Source organism: Apodemus sylvaticus, chromosome 4, assembly GCF_947179515.1.
Source record: "Apodemus sylvaticus chromosome 4, mApoSyl1.1, whole genome shotgun sequence".
In the NCBI taxonomy this organism is placed as follows: domain Eukaryota; kingdom Metazoa; phylum Chordata; class Mammalia; order Rodentia; family Muridae; genus Apodemus; species Apodemus sylvaticus.
In genome coordinates, this window is record NC_067475.1 from 40,284,041 (window position 1) to 40,298,902 (window position 14,862).

General features: G+C 50.9%; 1 protein-coding gene across 2 annotated transcripts in view; it reads right to left on the reverse strand.

Moving 5' to 3' along the window:
- Bcar3 (BCAR3 adaptor protein, NSP family member) overlaps positions 1 to 14,862 on the reverse strand; it is a 109,134-nt gene that overhangs the window by 18,655 nt on the left and 75,617 nt on the right. For both annotated transcript variants that reach the window (XM_052179318.1, XM_052179319.1), the window contains exons 4-5: positions 5,853 to 5,981; positions 2,362 to 2,801 (exon numbers count right to left, since the gene is read on the reverse strand). In XM_052179318.1, coding sequence (XP_052035278.1) covers positions 2,362 to 2,801; positions 5,853 to 5,981 — 569 coding nt within the window. The remainder of the gene's footprint in view (positions 1 to 2,361; positions 2,802 to 5,852; positions 5,982 to 14,862) is intronic.

Consider the following 14,862-nt stretch of genomic DNA (forward strand, 5'->3'; position numbering starts at 1 on the left):
ACCCCCCCCCCCTCCCTGGGGAGCGGCTTATTTAGCTAACACTTTTCCACAGTGGGTCAGTGTCAGCTGGGAGGGAGCTGGAGGCCACTTTACGTTTCTATGCACAGATCAGCTCTCCCCCTTCCCCCCCAAATAATGTGCAGATTCCAGGGGCGACTCTCATACCTTTCTTCCCAGCTGGGCTTGGGGCACCCACAGGTGACCTCTAACTGCTGAGTTAGAGGGGAGAGTGGCCAGTACGGTCACCAAATGGCAACTGGGAGGCGCAGAGCGCAACCAGCCAAGGGAAAGGTAGAGTCGCCTGAGGCGCTTGTCCCAGCACTCCCCCTGTCCCTTCTGATTCATTGGGGACCATTCTAATTACAGCCAGTGGCAGCGGTAAGACAGGATTCCATTGACAGAGGGACCAGGCAGGCAGCAAAGAGCAGGTCCTCCTGAACAGTAAACCAGTCTCACAAACTGCAAGATCTTCCCCACGTTTGGAAACAAAGAAATAAAAAAACAAAAACAAACAAAAAACCTTCCAGCAACCACTCAAAGATAAGTAGGTCGGAGCAAATTACTGAAGGAAACAACTTTGGAGAAACGATATTTGAGCCATGTCCGCCACGATCAACCATCAACCGGTCAGATTATTCCAGAGGCCCGGAGAGCTAGATCGTAGGCATGAGTGCCTGAGAATGCACACCTTTGCCCGGGGCCCAGGCTGCCAGCCAAGCAGCAGGTGGCAGTAGGCCAAGGCTGACGTGGGGAAGTCACTGAAGCACAGCAGGGTACCGTGACTAGCCCAGGAAGGCCACTGGTCATGCCGAGGTCTCCCTTCCCCCACTTGAAGTGTGCTGGCTGCTTCCTGTGGGAAGCTGTACCAGAGCCTCTGCCTTCCACAGGACAGTCGGAAGAGCATCTCCATGTCCTTCCTTGCCGCCCTGCTTCGCCCTAAGCCTGACTTTTGCCTCCCCTGCAGAGGAAGCTCCCAGGCCTGCCAGCACTGGCGGGGAGTGAACAGTTCTACTTCCCACACCCTTGCAACTCCGAAGCTTCCAGAGCAAGAAAGGGAGTCCCAGGGAAGTGGAAGGTGTCCGCCCGGGGCTGCACGGCTAGCCACACGGAACCAGCACGGAGCCACAGGTTCTGAGTCAGTTGCTGACTAATACATACCAGGCAACAGCTACAGTTTATGTTACTTACGTAGTCCTGTATTTCATAAGGCGTTTGCAGTAAAGAAATTATAGTTTATACTTTCTCTTGGCCCAGACAGGAAGGCAGAGCGGCGAATGGACACGTTTACTTATATGTGGGAGCTCAGAAGCCAGGAGTGGGGGCAGGGCTGCTGCGCACTAGAGGGGTCCAGTCTACGTCTCAGCTTCCTACCCCCAACCCCCCACCACCCCCACCCCCACCACTCCCCCGGCTCCAGCAATTGGCTCTATAAAGGATTCTCTGCTCTGGAAGCCAGGTCCTATGCAAATAAAGAGTTCTCTTCTCAGCCCTTTCCGGCCTAGTCTCTGAAGGAAGGCTTTGCTTCCATCCCAGGGGCACGGAGTCCAGTTTCCTCCCTCTGTGCTTAACAGTCCTTCAAACCTGATCTGTTCCCTCCAAGTCAATCCTTTTCCACAGGACCAGTCCCTAGCCTCAGCACTGACCCCTGCTGGACGCCGGCACGCAGCATGTCTACAGTCCCCGCCCTCTGATTGCCTAGGTGGGTTTTTCCCTCTAACCCTGAAGACCTCAGAAGTCGACCCCATCTCCCTCTTCCAGCCTGGGCCCTTGCAGAAACCTACACTGGCCTTCCTGCTTCCGTCTATGCCTTTCTCCCCCCTCTACGCCTACTGCTCCCCAATTCTGCTTCAGGATTTGCTGTTCTCCGCCAAACTTTTGTAGCCTGGCACAGAGGCCTCCACCATCAGCGGGGGGTTTCCATCAGCTCCTAACCCCATCCCTCCCTTACACAAATCTACTCTAGCCTGGCCAATCAGCCCTGCAGGCTCCTCTGGTCCTTGAATGTCTCACACTAAATCCCTGAGGACCCCCCCTTTCTTTGCAGTGTCCCCCCCCCAATACCCCCTGCTCAGACCCTGTTGCCGTTTTTTGTTGTTGTTTTGTTGTCTTTTTGTTGTTTTTGACATAAGGATCTCATTTCATAGTCAAGGGTAGCCTCGAACTTGGGGCGTCCCCCCATTTCAGCCTCAAAGCACGGAGAGAGATTACAGGCAAGCATCACGCATCCAGCTCCACCCTTCGCTTTTGATGCTCTGTAAGTTTAATCATGCACACCCGGGATAGCTGCCCACTGACAGTGAGCGGACCAATATCCTCGCCTCCCCTTAGCCCAAGCCAGGCCCCGGCACCCCGCAGACCTACCTGAGGAGGTTTCCTCGGGGCAAGCTGTGTTCCCGAGCCTGGATGCTGCCTGTGGTGAGGCTCAGCCTCTTGGCATCGGGCCTTCCCTCAGCAAGGCTGCCCTCCCGGCCTCGGCCCGGGGAGGTGCCATAACGCTCCTCCAGACACCAGAGCGGCACTGTCCTATTGATCGGCTGGAAGATGACGGCACCGCTCTGCTGGGAGATGGGCCGCCGGTTGCCCACGTAGCAGCGCACCAGCCCGGGGATGGAGTCAAAGCTCTCCATCTCGAATTGGTACTGCACACGGCTGTAGGCCTCGCTGAGCCGCAGAACAGTCCGGTGGATCTTAAAGTGCTGAGCGAGGTTCTTCCACTGGCAGGTCAGGACGAAGTTCCCAGGGCTGGACAGGGAGTCACGAACCAGGAAGTCCCCATCACGCTGCACGAGGTTTTCAGACACCTGTAGACAAAATGGTGAATGAGGAGCAGGAAAGACAAACACAGTCTCTCAAGAACTTAACAGAAGGCAGTGCTGCTAAGTCCGCTTCCGTGTGTGCATGTCTGCGCATGCGTGCAGAGACCAGAGGCGTCTTTCCTTAGGCACACTTGGTCTTCCACAACCCAGGGATCTGCCTCTCTCTGCCTCTCTCTGTCTCTCTCTGCCTCTCTAGTGCATGTGTTACCACGCCTGGCTCTCCTGCATTTTGTTTTTGTTTTGTTTTCATGGTGGGATCGAACCCAGATCCTTGTGCTTGCAAGATGACTATTTTACCAACTGAGCCATCTCCTAGAACTCCCTTTTTTTGTCCCGTCTTTAGTTGTCACACCCAAGAGCTGTATCCTAGCTGGGTATGGCTATGCACAGCGGTGATCAACGCGCTCAGGAAACTAAGACAGGAGGACTGTTGAGTTTGAGGTCAGCCTGGGATACATAGTACATTTGAGGTGATCCCCCTCTCAAATGCAAAACAAAACACCCAACTATTTATGGGCCATCCTCTCTCTACATGCCGGCACTGCTGCAGACTCAGGAGATACAGCAATGACTACGTGTGCTTCCTCAGGGGCTTTGTGGGGTGTGGGGTGTGGGGTGTGAGTGTGTGAGTGTGTGAGTGTGTGTGTGTATGTGTGTGTGTGTTTGGGGTAGCACTCTCAGGACAGACGGCTCCAAATATTTTGAGTCAGATATTGTGAAGCTAAAGAAAGAAAAACTTTGGAAGGGCGATGGACTACTTGGAAGGGTTATTGTTCAAATGAGGGTGGCCAGGAAGATGTCCCCATAAGAGGACATTAACACGGACTTGAAGGATGTAAACCAGCAGGAAGAAATGAGGTTGCACCCTTGTTGGGTCTGATTTTTTTTCTAGTCATCAAAGGGAGGAGGAACAGGCTATCTGGGTCTCGGTCTCCTAAATATCCTCCTAAGCTTCCTGTCTGCAGAGCAGGGTGAACCCGGGGAGGACACGGTGGGTTCCGGGCATGCTATGAGGCTAGGGTAAAAAAATACAAAGTCACTTGAGGTTTCCTTGCCTCACAGAGTTATTGTAAAGATAACCATTTGCATATGAGAAATAGGCAAAGCATAGGTACAGAGCCTGTAACACCCCACAGGTAACTAACCACTATAATGCTGATGTTTCCAGCCATCCAGTCCATCAGCCTGGAGCCTAACCACCCAGATTTGCATTCTGCCCCAGCTGTGTGACTAGACAGAGCACATAAGCGCCTTGTGGCCCAGCTACGCCATCTATAAGATGTAGAGAGAGAATGCTACTGCTTATAAGGTGACTGAAAGCTTCAAAGGGATAGAATCTTGGCGCCCTGCTACCACTGCCATAGGCTTTCAGTCAGCCGGTCCAGGAGGATGGATTTCTGCAAGCTCACCCTCCCGGTGCACTAACAAGGACAGCAGTGATGACATTTTTTCCCCCTGGGATATTCTAGCATCCGAGTGACGCTATACTTCTGCTAGCTCAGAATAGTGTGCTGCCATGGTTACTTTAGAACTGCCTCTTTGCCTTAAAAATACATTTTCATGCAGAAATTCCATTTCCCGGAATCGAGCCAGCAGAAAGAATTATAGGTTTGAACGTGGTAGTTATCCTACAGGATGTTGCTCAGGCTGCTAGAAACACTCTAAGTACCCCATAAATTGTGATGTGTGTGTGTGATGGCCATATTCACAGTGTGTGCAGGCACAGCAGGAGAGTTTACAGCCAGAGGCAATTCCCAGGGCACACCATTAAGCGAGGAAAGTGGACCACAGAAAGCAGGAAGCTCTCCGTTTTGATTGAAGAGGTCTGGAGGGACATACACCAAAATACTTATAACAACTAGCTCCAGGGGAGACGATCAGGGATAAAAGTTGAATTTTATTTTTTCTTATCTGTATCTTCTACCACTTTGCTGGTTTTAAGGTTACCAACAACAAAAAAAATTATCTTTCAAATAAGATCAAAATAAGAATGATTTCTTTGATAAGTATTATAAAAAAAAAATGGATCTGGTAAGATGGCTTAGCAGGGGAGGGTGGTTGCCGTCAAGCCTAACAACTTGAGTTGGATCCCCGAGGCTCACGTGGCAGAAAAAGAGTTGTCTTTTGATATCCATGTGTGTGCTGTGGCACACTCTACACATGCACAATAAATAATAATTTTAAAAAGAGAAATTGGCTACACCAAAGGCAGTATTTACAACACGCCGCTACCTTCCTTAGACCTGGGCATGCATTTCCTGTTATGCTGTCCTTGATTAATGACTGGTCAGATTATGCTTATAATAAAAACTCATAGGTAACTGTACACTTCAGTTCTACAGACTTAGTCTATTTTTAATTTTTTTTTCCGAGACATGGTTTCTCTGTGTATCTCTGGCTGTCCTGGAACTCACTCTGTAGACCAGACTGGCCTCGAACTCAGAAATCCTCCTGCCTCTGCCTCCCAAGTGCTAGGATTAAAGGCGTGGGCCACCACTGACCAGCTCTATTTTTAGTTCTTATCAAATAACAACATGATTAATGACAACCACATGTTGAGCTATGAAGGATGAGCCTGGCCCCTGGAGTAATCCCCCTGCCTCCCATCTTTGAGTCACAGAACTCGGTGAAGAAGAACAGAAGACAGCGGACCTTCCCTCCGCTTGCCCCATTGAAGCAGGGGTGGCCTTGTCAGTCTGCGCCATCTGCCCTGTGGCATAGGAAGTTTTCTGAGTTAAGTCACTGCCTTCAAAAACGGGTCCAAGTAGTAGGGGGCTCTGACCACGGCCAAGAGCTTAGTTATCTGAGCCCCGGGCAGCGGGTACTGCATGAGTCTGGGACCCCAGGAGCACAGTCCTTTCCCTCATGACTGGAATATATTTGGAGTCCCCCCCTTTGGCTCTTCCAAAGGTCTCTTTAGAGCCGGTTCTATGTTAAGTCACGTTATAGCACCAGCGCTCTGTGGTCTTTGAGCAGGACCCACCAGAGGCTTCGGCGTGAGATTCCCTGAGCAGAGCAAGCGCTCGCAGCGCATACCTGACGGGGGATGCGGCCGTGGTACCAGGCGTGGCTGCGAAGGTCCTCGCTGCTCAGCAGAAGCTCCTCCTCCAGTTCCTTTTTCAGCCTCTCAGGGGTCCTGTCCATGATGTGCCTCTCCTTGGAGAACTGCAACACAGAGTCCACAGTGATCTCACCTTCCCCGGACTGGGCCGGGCGAGCCGCAGAAGACCGCCACCTCGCTGGTCCTCTGCTTTGCTGAGCGAGCGCAGGCCCAACGCTGTATTCAAGAAGGGAACTGGAGACGGACTACAAGGACCACAGTTAGCGTGACCTCTCGCGGCTCCAGCTGCAGGGGCAGAAGAGAATCTTCACCTGCGGTGGAGCTCTGGCAGGGAACTCGCTCCCAGAGCACTGAGCTGAGCCAGAGGTCTAAGGGACAGAGGGACACAGCCAGGCTGCTCTCTTCCCGTAGAGCTTCCTCGTTCGCTTTAATAACTGCCCTACTGCCCTAACATGGAGCTGGGAAGGACAGCAGTTCCCCAGTGGCCTTTGGCCCTGGGCCTCAGGGGCAGTATAGCCCAAAACACAGTCCCTCCGGGCTGGTAGCAAAGGCTCTGATTTTCTTTCCTTTTTTTTTTTTTTTTTCTCTCCTGTAGACAAACTCCAGGCAGGAATTAAGCTAGCTTATAAAAGACTTCTAAGCAGATGGAGCAATTTCATGCCCCCTAAACCTAAAATAGATGCCTGAGTTATAACTTAATCTTTGAAATAATGTTTAAAATATTTATTTTTTTTAAAGCATCTGTTTATTTTAATTCTATTCCTATGGGTATTTTGCCTGGATGGTTGCCTATCATGTGTATGCAATACCTGTAAAGGCCAGAAGAGGGCATCAGATCCTCTGGACTTGGAGTTACAGGTGGTAATGAGCACCTGTGGGTGCTGGGAACCAGAAACGGGTCCTCTGGAAGTGCAACACTGCTCTTAAGAGCAGAGTCATCTTTCCAGCCCTTGGGTTATAGATAATTTATAGGTGTATGGATGCTCAAGTTTGCATGTGGATGGATGGACACATGGACCTGGGGGGGGCCTGAGGTAGATACTGAGCAATGTCCTTGATGTCCCTTATATATTCCCTACCATGCATATTGAGGTAGGGTCTCTGACTGACTCTGGAACTCACTGTGCTGGCTAGTCTGGCTAGCCGCTGGCTCCAGGGCTCCCCAGTCCCTACCTCCCATACAGGTTACCAAACCCAACCTGCTTCTGTGGACTCCTGGGGATGCAAACTCTCATCCTCATGCCTGCACGGTAAGAGCTGTATCTGCTAATCTTACCTAGCCTGATTTTTTTGGTTTGTTTTGTTTGAGGCAGGGTCTTGCTATCTGTATAGCCTTGGCTACGCTTGAATTAATAATCCTCCTGCCTCAGCCTCACAAGTGCTGGGATTACAGGCCTATATTATTACCTATGCTCAGTGTGCTGGCTAGTTTTTATATCGACTTGACACAAGCTACAGTCATCTGAGAGAAGGGAACTGCAACTGAAAATAAAGCCGGAGCTGCAAGCAAGTCTGCAGGGCATTTTCTTAATTAGTGGTTGATGTAAGAAGGCCCAGTCCGTTGTGAGTGGTGCCATCCCTGGGCTGGTAGTCCTGGGTTCTGTAAAAAAGCAGGCTGAGCAAGACTTGAGGAGAAAGTCAGTAAGCAGCACCCCTCCATGGCCTCTGCATCAGCTCCTGCCTCCAGGTTCCTGCTCTGCTTGAGTTCCTGCCCTGACTTCCTTTGATGATAAACTGTGATTTGGAAGAGTCAGCAAAATAAGCCCTTTCCTTCCCAAGTTGTTTTTGGTCATGGTGCTTCATTGCAGCAACAGAAGCCCTAACTAAGACATCCAAATTGAATAACACTTTTGTTGTTGTTGTTGTTGATGATTTTTCTAATGCACTATTTCATTTTTTAAGTCAAACTGGGAATAGAATTTAAAGGGAAAAACTCGTTGCGTAGCAATGGCAGCAGGATTTCTAGGCAGGTGACACTGGCTCCGGATTAGATTTAGAATCTCTCCCCTTGTAGAAGCCCACTGAACACGACCCCTCCTGGGTTCCTAGTGAAACCGGGTTTAGGGACCACTCAATGAAGGTTTTGTGAGAAGGGAAAGACCAGGTCTCTGTGCTTTCCCAAGTTCTCCCAATGTGCCCTCCAGATGCCTCAAAAAGCCCCAGAATTACTCTTCACCCAATGCTCAGCAAGGAGAGAAAGATCCCTAAGTCTCCTCCTCTAAGCAAAGTGGAATCAGACTTTGGATTAACCGTGTGGGTGGGTTTCGGGGTGGACCTTCATTTCTTCCTCTCCTTTCCCTACCCTCCTCATCTCTCAGGACCTCAGGACAGACACTCAAAGGCGGTTTCAATCACTCAGTTGTGACAGGGTCTCACACTGTAACCCAGGCCGGCCTAGAACTCACTACATCACCCAGGCTGGCCTTTCCACCACGGTGATGCTTTTGCTTCTGCCTCCAGAGTGCTGGGATTAAAGATATGCGCCACTATGCCTAGTGAGGGACATCAGATGGTGGAATTTATACCAAAAGTGTACAAGGCTGACTGCCATGAGTCATGTGGACCTCACACAGCAAAGTTCGATGCTGGCGGCTCTGGGCATGAATTATGCAAAGTTACATCTGAAGACTCACGTATGAATGGCAAGCTGTCAACTGATGGCTGCTTGTTATCTGTCTAGCCTCCTGCTAGACTCTAAGTTTCCTGGGAAAGGAACCTTTTCCCCTTTTCCCTACAGCAGCGCCTCAGGCAGGGCCTGAACACCTCAAGAACTGAGCGGCGCTGCAGGAACAAACATCCCAGAGGGAGGCTTCTGCCGTTTCTCTCCCAAATTCTCTGCGATTCTATTTTACCAGTGCATCACCCACCATCCCCTTCATCTCAAAGATAGCGTTCCTGACAGTTTGTGTTTTATAAACCCCTGCACGGAGGTCTACCCTTAGAAGATTGAGTTGGGGCCAGGTGGTGGTGGCCCACGCCTGTAATCCCAGCACTCTGGGAGGCAGAGGCAGGCAGATTTCTGAGTTCAAGGCCAGCCTAGTCTACAGAGTGAGTTCTAGGACAGCCAGGGCTACACAGAGAAACCCTGTCTTGAAAAAACAAATCAAAAAAGAAGAAGAAGAAGAAGATTGAGTTGGAAGGACGTCTAGGGTGACATGTGAGAAACAGCACCTCAATGACATCCTGGACCACGACGGGGGAGCCACAGCTAGAAACAGCAGCTGAGAAGGCAGGGACCAGGCTGGTGCTCTGATGCACATGGGGCCCACACACCAGCAAGAGAACAACTGGGCCCCAGTTTTCTATGTCACTGTCAAGCCTCGTGAGGCCTATGATTTGGGGGCTTTCTCTCAAGGTGGCTGTACTGAGTCCTAACCCGAATTGTGAACTGTGTCCCTCGTAAGTCACCCCGACCAGCAGAGTCATTCCGAGCGGGGACCATGTAGGAGATCTGAACATGTTCAGCCAGCTCTCTTGTACTCTTTGGAAATTTTATTTGCTTACACTTGGAAAGCGATTCCCCTATTTCCTGCTGTGTTCTCCTCACTGAAGCCCCAATATCCAGACCCCTGATCCCCCACACGTGCCCTTCTCTGAGTTGGCAACAACGTACATTTTCCTCTAAAGCACCGCGCAACTCTTACTTGCTACCCTAACGACAAAGCGCAACTCTTACTTGCTACCCTAACGACAAACTCAGCTGGCTCTCCCGTGACTTTTGTTCCAACTCCTTAGAGGAAAATGCCTAAGGACTGCTATTTCCTTCTGTGCTCACAAACAGGCTCTAATTGGGTGTTACAGGACACAGAGGTGACAAGGTGACAACCCAGGGAGGAGAGGAAAGGAGAGTAGTGACATGGGCCCTCCCTCATAGCTTGAGATGGAGACCAGACCTTAAAAGCCACAGACCATACGCTGATACAAAGGGGGCATCGCAAGATCACCCCAAGGGCCACCACAGAGGTAGCTGTGGAGGGAGTGGGTATCCTCTAAAACTCTTACTATTCGATCACATATATGAATTGATGAACCTTGCTGTTAGAGACAGGTCTTGTGTAGCCCAGGCTAGCCTCAGACTCACTATGTAACCAAGGATGACCTTGAATTCTTGTTCCTCCTGCTGCTTCTGCCTCTCAAGGGCTGGGCATGCACCACCTTACCCAGCTTTCATTTGATGCATCTCAAAGAGAGCAGGACCTAAGTCATCCTCATGCATTTCATCTGCAGGGGACAGCAGGCACGGTGACACCAGTGCAACCCGCCCGCCAGGCTTGCTTAGTTCACTGCATGTGGTATACACGCGGTGTGCACCAGCCCTTTGAGGTGTAGGTTCCTCAGCTGCTGGACGGAAAGTGACAGCAAGAAAATTCTTAAAGAAAAGTGACTCTCCCTCAGTAACCATCAACTGCCAGTGGTTCTAAGCTAGGGGTGGGGCCTTGGGAGCCCTCCCTCCTCTGGGCTAGTTTTTTATAATTAATTAATTAATTGGATAGGTTTTCTTTGTATGGCCCCTGATGTAGCCCTGTAGCTTACTATGTAGACTGCATAGCCTCGAACTCAACGATCTGCCTTCCTCTGCCTGTTCATTGCTGGGATTAAAGGTATGTGCCACCACACCCGGCCCTCCGTACCGGGCTTTATCACTGGCCTAATTTTCTGCAGGTCTTGTGTAGGTGACCCTTGCTGCTGGGCTCACGTGTGCAGCAGCCATGCCATGTGCAGAGACCAGCATCTCAGAGCATGCCTCGCTCTCTCCACCTTGTCTGGAGGGGAAGGAGATGGAGGCCTGGTGCAGACTCCAGCTATTGCCCATGCCAACCACAGCTATGCCGGGCTCAACCTCCTAAAGCTCGGCTCTGGATCAAGAGCATTCTGCCCTCAAGTCCTGCCGCTTCGTTCCGGGAGCCGGAACCACCCACAGTCCTCTAGGATGAGATGCAGAGAGCTGATGTCTGAGCATCTGCAGAAGGGAGGGAAAACCCACAGTTGTCCAGCTAAAGTGGAGGCTGGCTATAACATTCATAAATCACTATAAAACGGCGCCTTTTGGGGGAAATTGGAGTCTAGTTACATCTTCCTCATCATTAGTATTTTGTTGTTGCCATTTGAAAGGAGAGTAATGCAGCCCAGGCTGATGTGGAACCATGTCGCTATGGGTGGACTTGTACACCTGGACCTCCTGCCTCTGCCTCCCGAGTGCTGGGGCTACAGGCATACACCACCGCGTGTGTCCCCATCACTCCATCTTGACATTAAGAGCTTGATATTACAGCCCAGTGCTTAAGAGCTGGGGCCAGTTGACCACCTCCATCTAGAGGCCCACAGCAATAGTGAACAGCTGTGTGGTCTTGGGCAAGTGACACTAATTCTTTGTGGACACTTGGGTTCCTTGTCTGCTTAGTGGGGATAATGTGGCACATGATGTTAATACGGACCAAATGAGTGGGTATCTGTGAGGACTTGGAACACACTCAGGCAGGGGAATCAGCACTAATGTGAGCTGCCATTATAATTATATCCAGACGCTATTAATCTAGGCCTGTAAAATAAGCAGACTCGATACGGAGGGTCTGGTGCAGGAGGCACAGAGAGGCTTGGGTTTGGGAAGAAAACAGTTAAGATAAGGATCCTCTCTAGGTTTCTTCAGTTCTCTTGAGAGAGCTCAAGAGACAGTTTGTCATAGTTTAGTTCCTGATACAGCTGGCTGGACACAGCTCTGAAAACCATGGCCATCACTCTAACTATAAAAGAGTGTTTCTGTAACCCCACACCTGACAAGTCTGGTCTGAACAAGCTGTAGTAGCCAGAGCCCAGGAAATGTTGGAAAAGAGATTTTAGAGGCTCAGAGCCAGCTCCTGGATTAGGCTGGGAACAACTCCCGCTACCCATTACTGTGGAAACCTGTGTTTCGACAGCTCTCCAAGGAAGAGAGAGCTAATCCATCCTGGGAGGACTGGAGCTCTGGGTCTCCTGTGTGAGCACCAGAGGCTGCACTTCACATCAAGCACAAGAATGCCCTGGACATGCAGACAGTGAGAGTTCCTACACCAGCAGCCAGGGGACGGAAGGAGGCATCTCTCAGGGACCCTCAGAGGATGCTCCAGACTCGTTTGTAAGAAGGAGATGGGAGACTCAGAGAAAGATGGCATCTACATTATCATTAATATTTGCTGAAGTCTACCTCAGGCCGCAAGGAAAGCTTCCCTATTCCTGTAGGATTTGACATTGTACAAATCATTAAGACAGGGACATCCACGGCAAAGGGCTACCTCAGAACCTAAGGAAATATGGGACAGCAAGCAGGGATGGAGGCTCCAGAGGGGCACGTTCTCTGGGAAGACCACACACAAACAGACTAACACCACCAAGCTCTGGGGACAGACAAACCGCCCAGCCATTCGACCCCGCCTTTCCCCCAGCTCTGCAGTCTGGGCGAGTTAGTCTGACTCTTTGTCTTTGAGTTTTCTCCTGTGTCAAAATGAGAAACACTGTGGCCCAGGGCTGTTCTCAAGACAGTTGCACTGGGGTTTGGGCGGGGTGAGGGAAGGGCTGGAACAGCAGAACTGAATCACGAAGGGTAAAGCATCACAGCTGGGGGAAATAATGAGTCGTCACTGGGTACAGTGGCCTGGAGGCTTGGGTCGGGGACACAGGGCAGAAACCTGCAAAGGTGTAAGTGTGGGTGTGATATGCACCTGCGTCTCCAGCCCCTCATCCCTTACCTCCAGTCCCCTCCCCGCCCACACACACACCCCTGCTTCCCAAGGACAGTTCCATCTTCACCACAGGCATGTGGTATGAAGCGTCTGTCTTCCTGGACATCACTGGTTGGCCTGGGAGAGAGCTGCTCACCCACTCTGGTGAAGAAAATACCATGAAGACTTGTAGCCTGGTGGTTACTTCACCAGAGTGTTTTCTTATTTGTTGGTGGGGCAGGGTTGTTTTTCCAGAAGGACCAATGTGGCTGAGACAAAGAAACCAGCACTCGGAAGGAAGAGGAACGCTGGATGACTGAGGCCTCTGTAGCACGCGAGTCCCCAAGCACAAACCCTGTGACTTAGCCAGTATGAGCTGTGTCTCATGGCAGTTGTGACTGAGGAAGCCAAGGATCAGGTGCAGGGAATGTGGCATGGGAAGCCGAGGTCAGATCTTCCTTCTGTGGAAAATCTCTCCCTGAGAAGGTGCGGAAACACGACGCTGCTTTAGAGGAAGCAACCTACTGCAGTGGTCAGGACTCTGGGTAGAGGAGCGCTCCGAGCCGCAGGGCCAGCGAAGTCATTTGAACCGCGCTGAAGGTTCAAGTCTCTATTTCTACTCCTTACTGAAGTCAGCGGCTGGCTCAGAGGCCAAAACAGAGGAACCACTCATTCCCGACCCCTGGCATCTCCCGGGCCCCATTCCCCAAATGACCCCCAGAACTCCCTTTTGTTGATGGAAAACAGTCCCTGATGCTGCCCCCTACCACGCCCCCATGTGCCCCCCATTTGAATTCAACTCTTGTTCTAAGACCTCTGCAGAAGCCACTTCCTATGACTTTCTACATCCTGGCTTCAGCCCTACAAAACCTGCCACCCAACAATGCCACAGGACTCTAGATCACCCTTCTGCCAAGAGATTTTAGTCACAGTTGCACCCGGCTAAGGCGAGACCCAGAATGTTTTTCTGTCTCACGCCCTAAATAATGGGCTTCTAACACAAAGAATTCTCTGGCTCCCTGCCCATGAGGACCAGGGGCCCACACCCCACCCTGCCCCTAGCCCATGCTTCTAAGAGCTCTACAAGCAGAGGCCATGTGCTCAACCTGCTGGCCTGCTGGGATGGGCTCTGACCTTGTCGCCAGGGAGACCCAGATCACAGAAAGGCCATAAGTACTGAGGATACTGCAGAGGACTAAAGGATGGGGAAGAGAGGAGGGGAGGGGAGGAGTGACGATTGGGGTCCACAAATTTGCATAAAATCCTCAGGTCCTCATTAGTCTATAAATTGTCAAGGCCTGGGAAAATACTGGACTTGTCCCCAAGGGCTCATAGCCACCTACAGGTAAAATCCAGCTTTCTCCCACAAAGCCCCAAACCAACTTGCTATTAAGTCCTCATGCAGGGCCCCTGTTCTATGACTCCGAATACATTGTTCTGTGTCCTCCTCTGCGTCTCAGTCGTGTGAATGGAAAGACAGACAGACATACCTGGAGAGGTGTCGACTCTAGCCTGCTGGAGTCGAGGATGGGGACTGGGAAGCAGGGGGGGGGGGGGAGGAGCCAGACCAGGCACAGGATGGGACGGCTTTGAAGCTTAAGCTAACTGATCTGAGAGGAGTCCACTCAGAGTGCAGGCAGCTGTAGGAAAAGGCCCTCCCTTGGGATATTAGGTCCTTAGGGAAGATGGGCGTCAGGCCTTCTTTGCCTTTGGAGCCCAGAGCCTAGCCCGGTGCCCTCACACACAGCTGTGCCTTAGTAAGGCACTTTCTACCAGAGACAGAAGCACGCACGCCCATCAGTTCACCTTCTATAGGGTAGCTTCCCTCTCTCTCTCCACTGAGTGTAGAGAAGACAGTTTTCAGGCTGGGTCAAAGACAAGTGACCTTAGACACATTCTGAATTTTTTCTCTGGCACCCAGGCGTGAGAATTCACCTCTCATAGAACAACCTAATACTCACGGAAGAACTCAGTTCCATAAGACGTATGGGCAGACACTTGCTCAAACCAACGTAGAACCAGAAACTTCTTTAAAAGGTGATTCTTAGCAATGTGTATGAAGTTTCTTTTTTTTTTCTACCCAAAAATGTAGAACATAAACTATGAATAAAATCCACTAGAAAGTTTTAGGGATCTGGCCCTTAAGAAATTATTTAATTTTTTTTAATTACATGGACTGATCGATGGTGTGTGGGGTCAGAGGACAGCTTGGTCCTTTCATGTGTGGGTTTCTGGAGCTCAGACTCGAGTTGTCAGAAGGCTTGGCAGCAAGTGCCTTTACCCAATGAGC